The sequence below is a fragment of the Dipodomys ordii genome, unplaced genomic scaffold (genome assembly GCF_000151885.1).
Source record: "Dipodomys ordii isolate 6190 unplaced genomic scaffold, Dord_2.0 Scaffold107, whole genome shotgun sequence".
NCBI lineage: Eukaryota > Metazoa > Chordata > Mammalia > Rodentia > Heteromyidae > Dipodomys > Dipodomys ordii.
In genome coordinates, this window is record NW_012267323.1 from 2454029 (window position 1) to 2473528 (window position 19500).

Below are 19500 nucleotides of genomic sequence, written 5' to 3' on the forward strand. Positions count from 1 at the left end.
TGTGAGCTCCTACCTTGAAGTCAAAATCTGTCTCTGTGAAATTCTTGTGTAGTGCAGAAGACAGGTACTGGACAGTAGTGACTATAATACTGAAACAAGTCAACAAAGCATTGGCAAAATTAAAAGACTAAATAATGGCATCTGATTGCTTAGCATCTATGGATTGTCAGCAAAATACCAAGACAACTTGCTCCTATGTGAGACGTGACTATAAAGGACAGAGAAGATAGTATACACTCCACAGAAAACCAGTCTTGGAGAAATGCTCCATAGTAAAATAGCATAGGATTTCAGTGTGTCTTTTACACTACTTCTCCTTGGACTATTAAATTCATTATTATTTCTTCTACCTCAAAGATTAATTTCTAATATTTTGGGACCTGTGGATATACAGATTGTAGGATTTGGGGCATACATAATTTTATTATTTTACTTGATAACAGGATCTTAACTTCCTTTGCCATATAACTAGCATTTTTATCTATAAGTCATTTGACTTTAGGCCTTGGTCTAGATTATTCCTCCTAATCTTAAAAAGGCAATGGAGGACTACTCTGCTGTAATTGAGATCATTGGTTGGAGTAGAAAAGAAAGTGGTATGCACAGTGAGGGTTTGATTGCAGAGGGCCTTGGCTAAACAGTCTGAAAAAGGGCTACCTGAGCTTTAGTTCAGAAAAGGGACAAAGTAAAGACAGTGCATTAGAGAGACTAGACCACTAGCAGAGGGGTGACAAAATTTAAAGGTAAAAGCTTTGAAAGAGGCTTTTCCTAAAGGACTATGAGTGGAAGCCTAAAGTGCTATGAGTGGGAGTAGAAACAGAGATAAAGAATTCAGAAGGAAAAAAATCTAGTATTTGAGCAAGTATCCGTAGTATCTGAGCAAGTACCCGTACAACTATGTAGGCATTCTTTTTTTTTGGGTCCGGTCGTGGGGAATGAACTCTGGGCCTGGGCGCTGTCCCTCAGCTCTTCAGCTCAAGGCTAGCGCTCTACCACTTGAGCCACAGTGCCACTTACAGCTTTTTTCTTTTTGCTTATGTGGTGCTGAGGAATCGAACCCAGAGCCTCATGCATGCAAGGCAAGCGCTCTACCACTGAGCCACCTTCCCAGCCCTATGTAGGCATTCTTTTGTTATGTTCTAGTCAAAACACTTGTTGCAGTTTTTTGAGGGGAAAGTGCTCTACAAAAGGTACCAAGTGGAAATATCATGCTGGTTTGCTAATATATCTAATGTAAGTAATTTTACTACATTCTGTATAATGCCAACATAAAATAAGGGTCAGTGGGAGCAGGCAGTAGTAGTCTAAAGAGTGGAAGCCAAGTAGCTTTGAGGTGAGAAATAAAATAAGCCAGCTCCTTACCACATACATCACTCATCTGGTTTGTCAAGAGGAAGCACAGGCTAGGAATATGAATGGGCATAGATACATTAAGGATAGTGTCCAGGTCTTTGCAGTCAGCTCTCAGGTGAGTATTAGCATTAGTCATTGGAAACAAGCACTGTCTGGCATACAACTCAAATTGAGAGCTTAGGAAACTGTCCGAAGTTATAGAATAAAGGTCACTAGTTCCTGTAGAGGCCTGCTTCTAGCAAGAACCCTTTCTTGGGCGTATTTTATACCCTTAACATTTGATTTTTTTCTATTTTCACTATACAAAATATCTACCAGGCACTTCGGCTCCATTTGTAAAACAACAAAAAACTTTATCCTTTTCTTATCTTTAGAGTCAATGACCAACGGTCAAGTCTTACTGAATGTACCTCTAAATATTTTTTTCCTTTTGCCAAATCCTCTTTCTGTCTGGTCTTTGCCTTTATCCCTTTCTTGGTTTTTCTCATATATACTCTTCTTAATCTGAGAAGAGCTCTGCCATTATAGGGACCTTCTTTACTCACTTGCTAGTAAGCAGCCGCATTACCATCCAGTCCCGAGGGAAGACACTCATCTTCATCAGGTTTCGGAATACACAGAAAATCTTCAGCAAGAATTCCTGACCACAAGGGAAAGAGAATCTTGAAATCAACATGATAAACTTCATCATGGTAGACAGCATGCCTAGTATGTATGAGGCCTTTGGGTTCAATCTCCCATACTATTAAAACCAAAAACCAAAAACCCCAAACCCAAATCCCACCAAAACAAAACAGGACAACAAACCAAACCAAACCAAAACAACCAAATACCTCATGTACAGATGTTTTCAGCAAGATTAACAGGTACTACCTGTTCAGTGGTACTGCCACTGAAAGGATATTTGGAAAAAAGATTTCTTTAATAGAAGAGGGGAATTTTCCAAGCCCACTGACTTCCCAGAAACTCTGAGTAAGGATGAAATTAATTTTTAAGTAATCCATGAAAGAGGTATACAAGTAGCAGGCCATATAAAGATTTATTTAATGTAGAAGACAAGGCAGGATTCAAGGAAGGAGGGCAAATTAGCTGGGATGTTAAAGATAAGAGCATAAGGTGCAATGGGAGGTATTCATCCAAGATATTTAGATCCAAATTGGGCAGGAGTTCTAGTTCAAAACTGGCTATCTTGATGTATGGTTACCTAGCAACTGCCCAATTACCTTGTTTTAACATTATCACTCAAGCCCAGAAACATAGGGCCTGGCTTGGCCATATAATTAAAAGAAATTCTGTTCTTCATGGCCCCTTTTTTAAGGCATTCTTCCTAGGTAACAGACTTACAAAAAAAACAGGAATTTTCTATTCCCAGACCTAATTACCCCTCTGGGGTGGTGTTTCTCATTTAACACCTAAAAGAGAAGGGAGGATAATGAAAAGAATGCACATGTCTGTACATTCTTGAATAGTTGATTCAATATACTGTGGTTCTAGTGATTTTTCAGCCTTATTTCCTGCTTCTATCTCAGCTCCTGAACCTAGTTTAATTTTTTATGTATTTTCTAACTTCTTTATCATCTTGCCCTAACTATCTTGTCTCATTATCAGCAGACATAATGTGGCCAGAAGGCAGATATAATCAGAGTGCTAAAAGAAGACTGTCAATCAAGAATGCTGTATCTATTAAAACTGTTATTCAAAAAAAAAAAAGAAGAAGAAATTAACACCTTCTCAGATAAACAAAACTCTGTAAAAAAGACTCCAGGGAGTTCCTTAAATTATAATAAAAGAACAATAATTTGAATAAGAAATAAGAATGCACATGAAAGTATTTTGAGAAACTGTAATTTGTATGACAATCATACACAAAGGGAAATACTAGAGAATTATACTTGAGCAAAGTTTATATAAATTATTCCATTTGAACTTCAATTAATCCAAACCAGATAGTTTTTTTGTTTTTGGTCCGGTTGTAGGGTCTGAACTCTGGGCCTGGGCGCTGTCCCTCAGCTCTTCAGCTCTACCACTTGAGCCACAGTGCCACTTCCAGCTTTTTTCTTTTTGCTTATGTGATGCTGAGGAATCGAACCCAGGACCTCATGCTTGCAAGGCAAGCGCTCTACCACTGAGCCACCTTCCCAGCCCATAGTTTTAAGATTAAAGGCATGGTTTTTATTAAGTTTTTTGGGGGGGTTGTTGTTGTTGTTATTGTTGTTGTTGTTTTTGGTGCCAGACCTAGGGCTTGAATTCAGGGCCTGTGCTCAAGGCTAGTACTCTACCACTTTGGGCTACAGCCCTACTTCTGGTTTTCTGGTGGTTAATTGGGAGACAAGAGTCTCATGGACTTTCCTGCCTAGGCTGGCACTGAACTATGATCCTCAAATCTCAGCCTCGTGAGTAGCTAGGATTACAGGTGTGAGCCACCAGTGCCCACCTTCAGAAATATATTTAAATCAAGACAAGTTGTCAGAATTATTACTATTGTTATTTAAATAACCAAACCCTGGTTTGCCAAAGTCCCAAGCAAGGAAGGAATACTGACTAATCAAACCAGTATGTCCCAGAGTAGCCCCAAATACAGGCATATAATTGCAGGGCTGCTAGCTGTCAGAGAAAATGTGCCAATTTTCTGGGATCTGCTTGTGTAGGGAAATGGCTGGCTTTTAGCTTCTGGAGGCCACATATTCATTCAGCTATAAACTGGAGCTGGCGAATCCTACACTCTTGGCAGTTGAAGGTCACATGAACTTATTTCCCTGATAGGGAAGAAAGAGCCTTGGCTGCACACTTCTTTTCCTGGGAGAAAAGCTAATGCTTTGTTCCTACCTTGAGTTCATCTTTGCTCTGGAAGTTGTCCAGAAGGTGTTGGTAATGGGTATCACACATCTGACGAAGCAATGAGAGAAGGCAGGATACATATTCGCCCTGGGGAACAACCCAAAAAAAGACAGTGTAGCTAATCATTAAGGTTCCATTGCCACAGTACACAGAGGGCAAGGAGAGAAGGGAGGGTTTGAAATGGCCCCCAATGATCATGGAAGAAAGGTGACAACTCTGGCTCTGAAAATGAACTTTCTTTTCTGGAGAATTTCAGAGTTTTAGTGAGGTCTTCTGCACCCTGGGGCTACTGAAAGCCTTAACTTACAACAAGGCAGTTTTAGACCTTCTGCAAGGACCTCCTAGGTTGCATCCTAGAGTTTGCACATGGGAAACTGCAGTTGACAAATGGAACAGAGCAGATCACCACAGTTGAAAAGCAAAGGTTCCAAATTGACTATTTAGAGGGGACAAGTTAGGATCTTTAAGGCAAATAGGATCTTTAAGGATATTTGTGTATCTTAAATTTCTTCAAGTTGCTAATTTGGGTGCATGGAACAAACCTTGCTTTAAGGACTCCAAAGATGATCTTACGGCAATTTTTAAATGGTCAGCCAAGTGTGGCTTCCTCCTAGCAGGCTGACTTCTCAGGAGGAAAGGAGAAAAAAGTACTTCACTTGGAGGATTTTTAAATCCTCCCAAATTCATGAGAATCAGACAATTTTTTTTAGTCTCTCAAACCTTTTTAAAATCCTAAAATCTCTATGCATATATGTATGCAGATTATGTACATGTATATGAACTTCAGTTATATCTAATAATTGGGCATAAGAAGCCATAATTCATTTGTGAGGAACAGATTGGGTTAACCCAATAAATTATAATTGTTATTATCTTCGTTATAACTTAAAAGTGAATCACGTCATTAGTAATTGTTCAAATACTTAAACCAGGTATTCAGTAAGCACTGCATTAAGTGCTGGTTAGATAGGTGGGTTACCAGGACATGTAGGGTACATGTTTTTACCTACAGCAAGAGTGCTTCCAACAGGGACTCCTTAAAGGAGCACTCTTTCCAAGCCCAATGCTCCACAACACATGCCTGCTCCAGGCACTCTATTTGTTCTCCCTATTATGGCTGGAGCTTGGCTCGCTCCCATAGAGGGTGTTCTTCAAAGAGAGCTCTGTAATATCTCATCTGCCAACGGAAAGATTTCACACAAATTGTTTATCATGTTACCATATCAGGGTTGAGAAATCTCCTCTAGGTATGGTTGAAGGCAAGGATCCATGGCGTTATCTCTATCCCTTCTGAGAGAGGCCTTTTCAGGTTATCTCTTTCCTGATTAGATCATACAAAATCATCATTTATACAGTCATCATTGCTTCAACTGCAATGCCTAAGTAATTCTATCTCATTACATTTTTCCTGGTACTATAAATTTAGATACAAACACTATGGATAAAAACAACTAGTTTGTAGGTACAAGAAAATTCTGAGAAAATTATTCTCTCCTTCAAATCATTTAGGAGAATCTGTATAAGGGGATTCCTAGAAGGAATATCTACTTGCCACCTTCAACCTCTTACTACATCTATTTCCTTGCTTCATTACAATTCATAGAAAGTGACTTGGCTTAACAGCCAAAAAACAACAACAAACTGAGAAGAAAAACAAGATTAAGAAGAATTCTCCGAATCTGCCCTACAGTAGACTCCTAGAAGTATTTTTGAAGCATGAAATTAGAGCTTTCAGAGTAAAGAGGGAAGTCAGATTCAGGAAGAGGGTAGCATGCTGACTACCATGCAGGAGGGCAGGCTGAGATAAAGGTGGTGGGATGGTGAGAGGTGAGTAATATGGAGGAGCCCCAGGTTAGAGAAAAAAACAAGAAAACCTGAATGTTAGTTACTAACAGTGATCTCGGCTGTGCACTGCGGGCACCGCTGCCCTCTTACCGCCTCCTGAGCGTGCGATTTACTCATGATGGTGAGTAGAGTCTGCAAGAGCACGTCCAGGAGGCTCTCCACCATCATCTCTACCTCTTCTATGACATCTGCTTCCTGGAGTGAGCAGTGAGAGAGTATACTGTTAAAGCACCAGGCCAAATGGATGCTTTTGCCTGCAGTACTAAGTCAGCCATGTCAGGAACAGTTTTCTGGCTGGACTTTCAATACTGAGCTTTCAGCCTCACCAATGTGCATGAAAGGAACTCAGAATAAGGGCTGTGAGGAGGCAAAAAACATCTGCCATTGTTGCCCTGGCCTGGTGGTGGGGCTCGCCCTTACCACACTAGCCAAAATTCTCAATCTTAGACAGACGCGTTAATTTTAACATATAAGACGTAAGTGAATGTCCTGAGTTAAAAGATTTTCTCCGACTTCCCCAGTATAGTCAAGAGAAAGCATAACCCTGCTGACTAACACTTCGAGAACAGACAGTTTGACAAATGGTAAAGTGACATCCTAGAGTGTGGCAGCAGCTCTTTTGCTAGTAATGCACATAGTAGTGCACATTTCATCCTGAGGTTTCCTCTTTGGCTGCTCTCAATCTTGCAAGCCCTGACTGCTGTCTAATTATACTTAGGTGCCATTTCTACCTCTTCAGCTCTCTTGCTCTTGCTCCTGGTCCATATGAAGGACTCTAGTCTCAATCTATCATTCCTTGGCAGCCTCACAGAAATAACAGAACATGTCTTCTCACTACAATCTGTCTCCTGGCCATCAAACTTTTGGAAGAATCTGTTTTCCTTTTATAGACTTCTCACATTCATTTCAGACTCTAGTCTTGATCTAAAATATCTCCCAAAGAGTTTCCCGTTGCTTTTTCTCCAAGATCTTTATACTACTACTGGTCCTAATGTTCATCCACCTATCAGTTAGTAAACTTTTACCATGGGCCAGTCACTGAGAACCTAAATACAGAGAACTGAACATGTAACTTAAATTTCATCTTTTATCCATCCATCCATCCAGTGTAACTATACTTTTCCCCATTCCACATGACTCTTGGGGCTTAAGTCATTTTTTCTGTCTATCAAAGTCATTGTAATACTCTTTCCTGTGACCAATCTTTAAGCAGTTGTAGGCAAATATATTCAACTCTCTGTCCTCTTAAAATACAACTAAAAATATCATGTCCTTCAAGTTTTCATCAGTTCCATGTTTTTCTTTCTCTTGCTCTCTCTCTCTTTGCTTCAATTTATGCCCCTCTTTTAGCAATAAGCTTCCCTGAGAGACAACCTTGGGTTACTAGTAAACCTTATCTCTTGTCTGACTTCTCTGAAGATTGGTGAGGAGGGCTGCCAAGTCTTGTCTGTAACCAAGAGCAAACAATGGGGTTACTTCAACCATCAAGAAGTTAGGTACTTGTGACCAGATGGTACTTTAACTTTAAACCTCAGAAATCCCTACTGGATTCTTTCTTTTTTTGCTTTGTTTTGTTTTGTTTGCCAGTCCTGGGGCTTGGACACTGTCCCTCAGCTTCTTTTGCTCAAGGCTAGCGCTCTACCACTTGTGCCACTTCCGGCTTTTTCTGTTTATGTGGTACTGGGAAATCAAACCCAGGGCTTCATGTGTCCTAGGCAAGCACTCTATCACTAAGCCACATTCCCAGCTCTGGATTCCTCCTTCTTTTTTTTTTGGTCCATTGTGGGGCTTGCACTCTGGGCCTGGGGACTATCCCTGAGCTTTTCAGCTCAAGGTGAGTGCTCTACCACTTGAGCTATAGTGCCATTTCTGGTTTTCTGATAATTGGAGATAGGAGTCTCAAGGACTTTCCCACCCAGGCTGGCTTTGAACCTTGATCCTCAGATCTCAGCCTCCTGAGTAGCTAGGATTAAAGGTGTGAGCCACCAGCGCCCAGCTGGATTCTTTTTTTTGTTTTTGTTTTTTTTTGGGTCTGGTCATGGGGCCTGAACTCTGGACCTGGGCGCTGTCCCTCAGCTCTTCAGCTCAAGGCTAGCACTCTACCACTTGAGCCACAGTGCCACTTCCGGCTTTTTTCTTTTTGCTTATGTGGTGCTGAGGAATCGAATCCAGGGCCTCATGCATGCAAGGCAAGCGCTCTACCACTGAGCCACCTTCCCAGCCCCTGGATTCTTTTTTTTTAAGTGCCTCTCTTGCTCCACCGGAATAACCTAGCTTAATATGCTTGATCCTTGGCTTTCATTTTAAATGCACTAAAATTTATTCTCTTGGAATCTTAATTTTTAAAATAGTATAATAAATCCCATCCTGTTCTTTATTCTTTTTATGTGCTCTGAATCTTCTGTAAGTGTATTTTTTAGTATCAAAATTATATGAAATAGAGAATACAAAATAAGTTTCTACTCATCTGTGTCTTTTTTTTTCTTTGTTCCCTACTTTAATCCCTCCCCTCCTACACATATTTCTTTTAAAAGAAAAAAAAGGCAACAATTTTGTTGGTTGAAACCTGATTTCTTTCATCTAATAGGCTCAGAGCTTTTGTGGGCAACAACATTATTTCTTATATATCTAATCTCATCTGGCATGGGGTAGAAATACCTTATGGGTGAAATCAAGCTGTTGGAAAGTTCAAACAAAAGTATGATGAGAAAGCTATCCCTTAGTCTATGCTCTTAGAATACCTAGTATTCTAAGAAAACTTCTAGAAATCCAGAATAGCTTTTGACAGAAACTATGCATGGCATAAGACTGGGCTTTTAGTTCTAGAGGTAACTGTATTTCTAGGTTTTTATGATAGTGAAACATTTTTGAAATAGTAAGGCTGAAATCTGCTGAGTCCATACAAACTTCTATTTACTCAGGTACCTCCTGTCACTATCAGCATGTCTGACTGAGAAGTATACAAAGCATACTTGTTGGTCTGTTTCTGGTTACAGTTAATACAAGACTATGGTAGAACTGCAGGGTGGAGTGGGTGTGGGCCACTACCAGAGAGCTGGTCTTGATGATGGAGAAGATGCTGCCGAGAATCCCTGAACAGATTAGCAGCTCTTTCTGTTGCCTCAGGTGAAGGTGAATGTGATGGAGAACCACAGGAAGCAGGATGCGGCGGGATTCTGGCAGAGAAAACACAAAGATGAGGAAGCCCTTTAGAGGAGGACTAGTTACTACCAGAAGATAGTGGTGGTATTGTGAGACTTAACTGGTTTCAAAGAAGGTGGGGTGGAAACTGGAGCAAAGGTGGAGGTCACTCTCCTCCCTTAAAAGAGTCTAGAAGCTTCATGTCTGGAAATTATAAATCGTTCTTTCGTCTTTTCCTTCCTTCTCAATTAGAGTCTCTGTATTCATGGCATTTTATGCAGGTTGAATGACTACAGTCTGCTTCCAAATGAAATCTCTTTAATGACTAAACTCCAAATTAAAAGTACAGTTTACATTGAAAACTTAAAGTAAATGTCACATCTAGCATCAACTACAATGACTAGATTTGAAGGCTTGATTTGTATTACTAACTGCACCTCTATTCACAATCTGGCTAAGTAATCTGATATTCTGGGAATCATTTATGTTGGCGTAAAAACCACTAGAGCTCTGTCCTTTCTCCATAGGCTGGTTAGGTTGCTGTTAGGTATATACACAGCATTGGATACAACAGAAGTATAACCTTTGCCTTGTCATAGCCTTTGATAACTAGACAATGCTTATTGCCAATCCTACTGCATACTTGAATGTATTTGAATGTATTTTTCTCTTTTCTGCCTAATGTTATCAGAATAACATTTTAGAACTCTGAATTGAGGAAGACTAAGCTCTACATTTTAAATACCCTTACTAAATCATTTGGAACACTTAGGCAGTTTAACTCCTTCTCCCACTGGCTTGTTTTTCCTTATCTGTAAGATGGGTGTTATGGCTTCTTCTATGTTTACTTCACAGACAAAATGAAATGCAAGTGTGAATATGTTTCTGGCACACTGTATTATGTGACCCTACAGATCCCATCATACCTAGCCAGCAAGCTTCAGTGAGATTATCAATAACATAAACTATGGCATTTGAATTTATTATTTATATCTGATCATAGGTTAAGTGTTTTGTATGCATTCAAGGAAGAGTTTCTTTTTCTGGTCCTGGGGCCTGAACTCAGCGTCTCAGTGCTATTCCTAAGCCTCTTTGTGCTCAAGGGTAGTGCTCTACTACTTGATCCACAGCTCCTCTTCCAGCTTTTTCTGAGTAGTTTATTGGAGATCAGTGCCTCATGGACTTTTCTGCCAGGGCTGGCTTCAAACCATGATCTTCAGACCTCAGCCTCCTGAATAGCTAGGATTACAAGCATGAGTCACCAGCGCCCAGCAAGGAAAAAAATTTTTTAAGCCAAACATAAATTACATGAAATATGACACTGTAGTGTCAACACTAAAAAATATGTCCAAACAACCAGGCACCGGTGGCTCATGCCTGTAATCCTAGCTACTAAGGAGGCTGAGATCTGAGGATCACAGTTCAAAGCCAGCCCAGGCAGGAAAGTCCCATGAGACTTTTATCTCCAATAAACCACCAGAAAACGAGAAGTGGTGCTATAGCTCAAGTGGTAGAGTGCTTGCCTTGAGCTGAAGAGCTGAGGGACAGCACCCAGGCCCAGAGTTCAAGCCCTATGACCAAAAAAAAAAAAAAAAGTTCAAACAAAACAGAGTAACAGACATTCTGTTTAAAAGGTTGCTTAGGTAAAGAAAAAGCTGCTACTGTATTTTGTACCAGATCAAAATACAGAGTAGGATTTGTAACAACTAACAGTTGCTTCTAGACAAAGTGATAGTGTGTTAACAGAACCTGTTGGAGAAGATACCAGTTTGGTTAAATGATATCACTAGTATGGAATCTCTTGCTTTGAGAAAGATACCATAATGTGGACATTCAGTGAGAGTGGAATGCAAATGAAAAGTTGGTGATTTGCCATAAAATCCAATTCCATGGTCCAATGCCACATCAATTTTAAGAAAAAAAAATTCTTAAGCCATTGTATACAACTGTTGAGCACATGCAAGAATACTAGAAATAAAGTATCTCAGTGAGGGCTTCCTATACATTCTGAAAGAATCTTCTTGAGGCAGTGCACAAAACTGGAGTGGATTTAGTGACAGTGTTTAAATCACTGATAAAATTTTCATTCCAAGAGGTGGAACAGAGAAAAGTGTTTACCACAAACACTTACTGGTGGAGAAGGGCTGAATTTCTTGGTGACAGCTTTACCATCAGCAATAGTCTACCCTGGCAGAGCTAAGTCAAAGGGAACATCTATTTAGTATTGCAAATATGTGTAGCATTGAAATGAGAAATTGTTCTTATGTCTTAAAGTCAGATTTTAAAAATTAAGCACAAAATTCTGATTATAAAATTCGAATAGTCATTGTTTTGCTAATGTTCCACATTTATTCCTGTGCCCCAGTTTATTCTATAATAGTAACATTCTACTTAACGTACTATTCTCCTATTGCTCTTAACATTTAAACATTGAGTATTTGATGGCCCTGCAAGGCTGAACTTTGATCACAAGCATTATGTTTCAGAAATTAGTCCAAATATTCATTCTGAGAGGCAGCCTGGGTTGCTGATCTATTAGGCTGTTGTGACCACTTAGAGAGAACAAAGGGATCCTTGTCTATTTCTTTCTCTAATCCTTGTGGTTCTTCCAAAGAAAGAAAAAGGAATCTGACTGGAGACACAAGAAAATAAGCAAGCATAGAGTTTTCAGGGCCTCCTTTGGAGGCCTCTTTTATTTCTTTGGTTTATGCTCATCTTCTTAGACTAGACCCACCCCCCTGCTGTTTCTGTTTTGTTTTGTTTAGTGCTGGTCCTGAGGCTTGAACTCAGGGCCTGGTTTCTGTCCCTGAGCTTTTTGCTCAAGGTTAGTACTCTACCATAAGAGCCACACAGCTACACATCTGGCTTTTTGGTGTTTAATTAGAGATAAAAGTCACAGGGACTTTCCAGCCAGGGTTGGCTTCAAACTACAATCCTCAGATCTCAGCCTCGTGAGTAGCTAGGATTAGGGGTAAGGCACCAGTACTTGGCTGGACCCTTTTCTTTTGCTCTCTCTCCTCCCCCTTTGTCTTCTTATTCTTCTAGAAGTGTAGAAGGCAGACTCCATTACTAGCAACTGGCTAGACTTGTGGCCAACCTGAGGACAAGAGCCCCAACTGCTATACATTGAATGTTGTGTCCCCTCCAAATTCATGCAATGAAACCTAAACCCCTGTGAGACAGCATTTGGAAAGGAGTCCCTTGCTAGTGATTAGGTCATGAGGGCAGGGACTTTATGAATGGGAGGGCCCTTTAAAAAGAGACCCCAGAAAGCGCCCTTGTTCCTTTCAGCACAGAGAGAAGATAGCTTATCTATGAAACAGGAAGGGGTCCTCACTAGATACCAACTATACTGGCACTTTGATGTTGAACTTTTCAGATGCTAGAACTGTGAAAAGTAACTGCCTTAAGTTACCTAGTTTATGATATTCTACAATACAAGCAAAAGGAAACTAAGATAATACCCCGTAGGCATGCCCTGGGAAATAGATCTCTATGAACAAATTGTGAGGGAAGCAGTAGGCCTGGGTCTTAGCTGCTTTTCCTAACAGTTTAAGAAGAGGGGTCATTGGTTTATTGCTTGATGGTTGATAATAACCAATCCTTTGAGAATCACCTGACTATTATCTTGGAAGGGGAGAAACAAGAGCCTCTTACCCCAACTTGATTTACCTGAAAAAGAAAACAGGCGACTGTCCACTGTCCTGGCAATAGACTGCAGCTTCACCACATCCATCGACTGCCCAATGTGCACAGTGCTGGGCATGCTCCCCAGAGTCCCTCTCACAAACTCTGCCACCTCTTGCACAGTGAACATTTGCAACAGCTCATCAAAGATAGTTGGGAAAGAATTCAAGAGTGCAGCCTGCAGAAGCAAGTAAAGCTGTGGTTAGCTCAGAGTTAAGTTTGCATCTGTCTTGCATGCTCAATGGTACGAGTGAAAAGAGAGGCTCAAAAAGCATTGCATATCTTTCCCTTGAGCAGACTCTTCCCAAGTCCTTGACTCAACATGGGCGAGAAGTAAGGAGAACTAAAAAGGAAACCAAAACAACAGAATTCACTGGAGGCTCAGGTTACTTGAAGTTTTTATAATTTGCCAAGCCATTTGCTGGCAAGAGAAGGAAGGAATTCAAATTATGCTATTACTCATCTTTTAATTGGTATAAAGAAAAAAATTATGTGCATTTTTTTATGGTTAACTGGGGATAAGAGTTTCTTGGTTTTGTCTTCCCTGGCTGTCTTCGAACCAATATTCTTAGATCTCAGCTTTCTGAGTAGCTAAGAGTATAGGGTGAATAACTGGCACCAGCCTTACTTTTTTTCTTTTGCCGGTCGTGGGGCCTGAACTGTGGGCATAGGCTCTGTCCCTCAGCTCTTCAGCTCAGGGCTAGTGCCCTACCTCTTGAGCCACAGCGCCACTTCCAGCCTTTTCTACTTATGTGGTGCTGAGGAATCAAACCCAGGGCCTCATGTATGCAAGGCAAGGACTCTACCACTGAGCCAACTTCCCAGTCCCCTTACTTTTTCTCTTGATCTTTACCTTCCAATTGCCTGGCCCATTCAATACTGATATTTCTAACAGAATCTAATCCTACTTTTTAGCCAGTGTTTTCCAGTTATTCCTAGTAGTTTTCCATTATTTCACTCTTAGCTAAGAATAGAAAAGTACTATAAAAAAAGTGGCACTGTGGCTCCAAGTGGTAGAGAACTAGCCTTTAGTTAAAAAAAAGCTCAGGGATAGTGCCCAGGCCCTATGTTCAAGGCCCATGACCAACAAAACAAAAACAAAAAAATTAACACTGGCTAACTAGGAAATGAAATTCCCATAAATAGGGAATCCTGAATATCCTCTATAAGGTATTCATTTTTTTAAAAACCTAGAGAATGGTTGCTGATTTGTATGAAAAGAGGGTTCCCAACAACAAATTTGTGTTATTTCTCCAACATTAAGTCACTAACCTGTTTCATACCTGGTAGATGAGGTAAAGTTAACTTCAAAATAAAAGTGGCATTTTGTTCTATCAGATGTTTCCTTGTAAATTACCTTTTATCCAACATATAAGATTCTAGTAGGGCTTCTGCAAGTCAGAGGACAAAGAAACCATTTGCTAAGACCGGCAAGGAATTTAGTAGCCAAACTCTGCAGCTCACAGACCTGAGTGAAAAGGAGTGTTTCTGAGTTTCTGCTGTCCAGACTGAGCACAAATCGGATAGACTGGAAAAGTTCTTGAATGCTGGACCGAAACTGCTCCTCTTCCATCCCACATGTAGCTCGAGAGTACAAGATTCGAGACTGTACAATGAATTTGAAAAGGTACTCCAAGGCCTAGAAATGTGAAAGGAAAGTAATACAGTCTAGGAATGAAAATCAGGTGACAGGCAATTCCAACTTGGATAGGTTTATTTTATTTTTTTGAAAACTTTTTTCTCAAAACTCCAACTAAGGAACCACTGTCTTTACTGATACTAATAAAAATAATTTTACAACTGTTTTCTGAATTAAAGAGTCACAGGTTGTTATGAGAGGTGAACGGAATATTAAAGAGTGACCATCCCCCCATATGTACAGTGAGCTTAGGACATTACCCGCATGGCTTCCTGAATGTGATCTTGCCTAATCAGTTCTGCTGAGCAGTCCATATACCACTTCAAACAGCGGATGAGCTCCCTGGGAAAGAGAACAATAAAAGAAAGCCCATATTTAAAGCTCCTTTTAAGGCATTCAGTGCAAAATGTTTAATCAAGTAAGAAACTCAGAAACAATTAGTCAAATAGGAAATAATGTTCTGCTGATGAGCTAGAATGGAGTAATGAATCCATTAGAACTGTGGAATTTTCATACCATCTGAGACAGACAGACTTCCTTGTTCAAATGGAGTTGCCCTATTTTAATCAGCAAGTACAATCTCTCTTTCCCTTAGTTCTTTTCCCAGAAACCTAGATTGGATATGTGTTTTGTTTTGTCTTAAATTGCTATGTCCAGAACATACAACCCTGACTTGTGAAAAGAAAATTCTCAATAAGTGTTTATTTCCAGTGTCATCCATCCTAACCTTGTCTTCTGAGGATCAAGTCATCTGAGAGGAATGGGATTAATGGCTCAGAAGGTTTATAAAGTTACATGGCAAGAGATCACAGAAATCAAAGTAAAGGCTGTGTTCAGATCTGGGGCCTGTAGTATCTATCTCTGTATCCTTAGCTAAGTTATTTAATCCCACTGTGCCTCATTCTTTTTATTTAAAATACGGAGGAAATAGTACATCTCAAAGTTATTGAGAATATTAATAGGATGACATGCAAAGCACATAGAATAGTGTATGATCTCTAAAGTGACCTATAAGTATCAGAGTTCTAATGCCAATATTTTGCTGCTGTTAGGTTTTGTTTTTAAAAAAAAAAACTGTGCTCACTTCATGAAAGAACGTTTTTTTAAGTGTTTAACATTTTTAACAGTGTTAGATATTATGTATTCTCTCGTTTGCTAGTTATAAAATCATTTTTCTCTGAAATTTGAGTGGTATTTTTCCTATTCATGTTTCACAAGAAACAAGACTTATTTTTACTAGCTTTACCATTCTTTTTTTCTCTTTCTCCCCTTTCTCATTCTCTCCTTTCTCTCACCTACCCTCCCTTCCTTCTTCTCTCCCCATTCCTTTCCTTTCCCTCCTTTGTTTATAGTCTTGACACCTGAACAAGGCCTTATACTTGATAGACAAGTGATGTACTGTTTGAGCCATACCCACAGCACTTTTTATTTTTCCAAACAGGTCTTGTGTTTTTTATGCCCTGCCAACCTAGACTGCATTGTCCTACTGAATAATTGAGATGACAGGTGGGAACCATCACATCTAGATTTTACTGACTGAGATGAAGTGTGGAGAATTTGCTGCCTAGGCTTTCCTCAAATCACAATCCTCCCCATCTCCACCTCCTGAGTAGGCTACTATGCATGGCCATCATCATTTCTCAGAAAGGCAAGTATGGCAATTATGTAATAAACTGTAGTTTCAAATTTCAGCTGAAAGCCCATAGATAATATCATATTCAATAGCAAAAGACTGAAAGCTTTTCTTCTAAGATTAGGAATAAGAAGAGAATACTCATTTCTGCCACTGTTTTCCCAAAACATCTTAGAAGTTCTACCCAGAGCAAGTAGGAAGGAAAAGGAAATAAAAAGCATCCGATCTAGAAAGGGAAAAAGCAAAGTTACCTCTGTTTTCAAGTGACATGATTGTGTATGTGTGTGTGTGTGTTTACACACACAGACACACACAAAACACTAACAGTTGTAGGATATAAAATCAACACAAAAATCAATCATATTTACATACCCTAACAATGAACAATCTAAAAGAAAATTAGGAAGAAAACTTCCATTTAAATAGTGTCAAAAGGGCTGGGAAAATGGCTCAGTGGAAGAGAGATTCCCTTGCATGCATGAGGCCCTGGGTTCAATTCCTCAGCACCACATAAGCAGAAAAAAAAAAGCTGGAAGTGGCACCGTGGCTCAAGTGGTAGAGTGCTAGTCTTGAGCTGAAGAGCTGAGGGATAGCACCCAGGCCCAGAGTTCTGGCCCCACGACTGGCAAAAATAAATAAATAAATAGTGTCAAAACAAAACACTAGTCTGGGAAGGTGGCTCAGTGGCAGAGTGCAGTGCTTGCCTTGCATGAATGAGGCCCTGGGTTCAATTCCTCAGCACCACAGAAGCAGAAAAAGCCAGAAGTGGCACTGTGGCTCAAGTGGTAGAGCACTAGCCTTAAGCTGAAGAGCTGAGGGACAGTGCCCAGGCCAAGAGTTCAGGCCCCACGACAGACAAAAAAAAAGAAAGAAAAACAAAGTACTTTTGCCAGATTCTGGTGGGTCACATCTGTAATCCTAGCTCCTTAAGAGAATGAGATTTGAGGATTTGGTTTGAAGCCAGCCAAGGCATGAAGGTCCATGAGACTCTTATCTCCATTAAATTATGCACAAAGCGCCAGAAGTGGCACCATGGCTCAAGTGGTAGAGTACTAGTCCAAAGCAAAAAGAAGCTCAGAGACAGAGCTCAGGCCCTGAGTTCAAACCCCAGGACCAGCACCAAAATATAAATAAAATAATAAAATTCTTTGGAATAAGACTTGTACACTATTTGGAAACTACAATGTGCTAAAAGAAATTAATTGCTATAGATTTCAGCTTTATAAGATGAAAATATTTCTAGTTCTGGTCACAGCTGCACAATATATTCACAATACGAGTGAGTGAATTTAATTTCATTGAACTATAAGCTTAGAAAATGGTTCAGAGAGTAAATTTTATGTTGCAGGCATTTTGCAACAATTGGCAGGGGGTGGGGGGTGGTTGCAGGTTAACTTTTTAAAATTATCTTTTTGCTAATAATGACCACAAATGCAACTTACTTGTATGCCAGGGCTCCAGCAAAGTGCTTCTGGATATATGTGTCCATCACAGGTCGGAAATGGAAATATTTGATGTCTCGGAGCAGGTTGATGATAAAAACCTGGGAGAAATGGAAAGTAAGCCACCTGGGATTCACAGGAGGCCTCAGACCTGTCCCTAGCAGAAAAGAGATTCTTACATCTTCTAGGAAGAGTAACTGTCAGTGTTTTCTCTAACTGTTCTTCATGGGTAGTAAACATGACTTCTGTTATGTCTGCATTTTTGTTTGCTTCTTCTCTTTCTCACACCCCTCAGCCTCTTGATCCAAATCTGAAACCCCATGCTTCATATGTATGTTAATCTGAACCTCTTAGTTCACAGTAATGCTGAGAGGTATAATATGGACCAGGGATAGGTAAAAGATAAATGCACAGGTGCATAAACACTCAAGTGTTTCCAAAAACGTAGAAAAATGAGGGGAAAAGACTGTTCTTTGAGATAAATCAGGCTATGAAAGACCATGCACTTTATGAACAGGGCTGGTAGTCAGGGAAACAAAGAAGAAGAAAGGCCAGAAGGATAAGTGCCTATTTTCCACGCTGGCCTCAGTTCTCTATCAGGTAAACTGGACTACCTGATTCTTCTTCAATATAAAGCCCTCTTGTGAGACTGGATATAAAGCAAAATGTACTAAACATTTATTCAATGTTCAGTCTCACTAAGATAATCTGAAACTCTGGCTCTGAAACAAATGCATAGAGGGAGAGAGTCTTTAGAGACTTCCGGAACTGTACAGGTCTCTAAAGACTAGCCTGAGTTTCTTCTTTTCCCAGTAGCTCTATTCTACTTTATCAGATAAGAGGAATGGGCCATCTGATTTCCTCTATTAGTCTCTGAACTGATTGCTAGTGTAAGTCACTATTTCAGGGTCCAAGCAATCTTGTAAATAGCAATGAGACTGATAATCCAGATCTATAAAGCCTAGGTCTCAATGTGACCAAGCTGAATTCAACATAACATCTTAGAGATCTGCCTGGCAGAGGTTAATTTGCAGTCTTTCTTGGGTAACATTCTTCAGTCTCTTTTCTGCACCTTCTGCTGATTCACTCTAATGAACTGTTTCCCTTAAACTCTATTGAAGCATGTGACAGGAATAATTAGTAAAAAATTAATTGTCAGGAAGTGACTTACCAGAGACTGAAAAACCAACAGGCCATATTTCTCTGTATTATCATCCAAAATCACAAACAGTGTGTCTAAAATATCCTGCAGAAACTGAAACAATATAAGAAGAAAAGGATTCAGGTCTCAGGCCTTGAATGCATGATCAAACTTTACACACCAATAAATTTAGCTCCCAGTAAATGAAGTGAAAGACCTCATAGAACCTTAAAAAAATAACAAAATCGGGCTGGGAAGGTGGCTCAGTGGTAGAGTGCTTGCCTTGCATGCATGAGGTCCTAGGTTCGATTCCTCAGCACCACATAAGCAGAAAATGTCGGAAGTGGCAGTGGCTCAAGTGGTAGAGCACTAGCTTTGAGCTAAAGAGCTGAGGGACAGTGCCCAGGCCCAGAGTTCAGGCCCCACGACCGCCAAAAAAAAAAAAAATGATAATCTAATATGCTGTTTCCACCAAGCTAAGGGATAACTACAGAGACTTGGGGTGTTTTCTTATGATCAAAAGATTATGAGAGAGACACAGAAAGGCTTTTCCTTTTGGAAGAGGTGCTGAACTTCTTTTTTTTTTTTTTTTGGTTGGTCATGGGGCCTGAACTCTGGGCCTGGGCATGGTCCCTCAGCTTTTCGGCTCAAGGCTAGCCCTCTGCCACTTAAGCCACGGCACCACTTTCGGCTTTTTATGCTTATGTGGTGCTGAGGAATTGAACCCAGGGCCTCATACATGCAAGGCAAGCACTCTACCGCTGAGCCACCTTCCCAGCCC

General features: G+C 40.2%; 1 protein-coding gene across 1 annotated transcript in view; it reads right to left on the reverse strand.

The window, feature by feature from the left end:
- Nucleotides 1–19500, reverse strand: part of Dock3 (dedicator of cytokinesis 3) — a 187819-nt gene that overhangs the window by 43665 nt on the left and 124654 nt on the right. Inside the window, exons 21-30 of the mRNA XM_013028052.1 lie at nt 18750–18833; nt 17579–17679; nt 14764–14845; nt 14333–14503; nt 12850–13042; nt 9085–9212; nt 6085–6231; nt 4180–4278; nt 1899–1993; nt 14–89 (exon numbers count right to left, since the gene is read on the reverse strand). Coding sequence (XP_012883506.1) covers nt 14–89; nt 1899–1993; nt 4180–4278; nt 6085–6231; nt 9085–9212; nt 12850–13042; nt 14333–14503; nt 14764–14845; nt 17579–17679; nt 18750–18833 — 1176 coding nt within the window. The remainder of the gene's footprint in view (nt 1–13; nt 90–1898; nt 1994–4179; nt 4279–6084; nt 6232–9084; nt 9213–12849; nt 13043–14332; nt 14504–14763; nt 14846–17578; nt 17680–18749; nt 18834–19500) is intronic.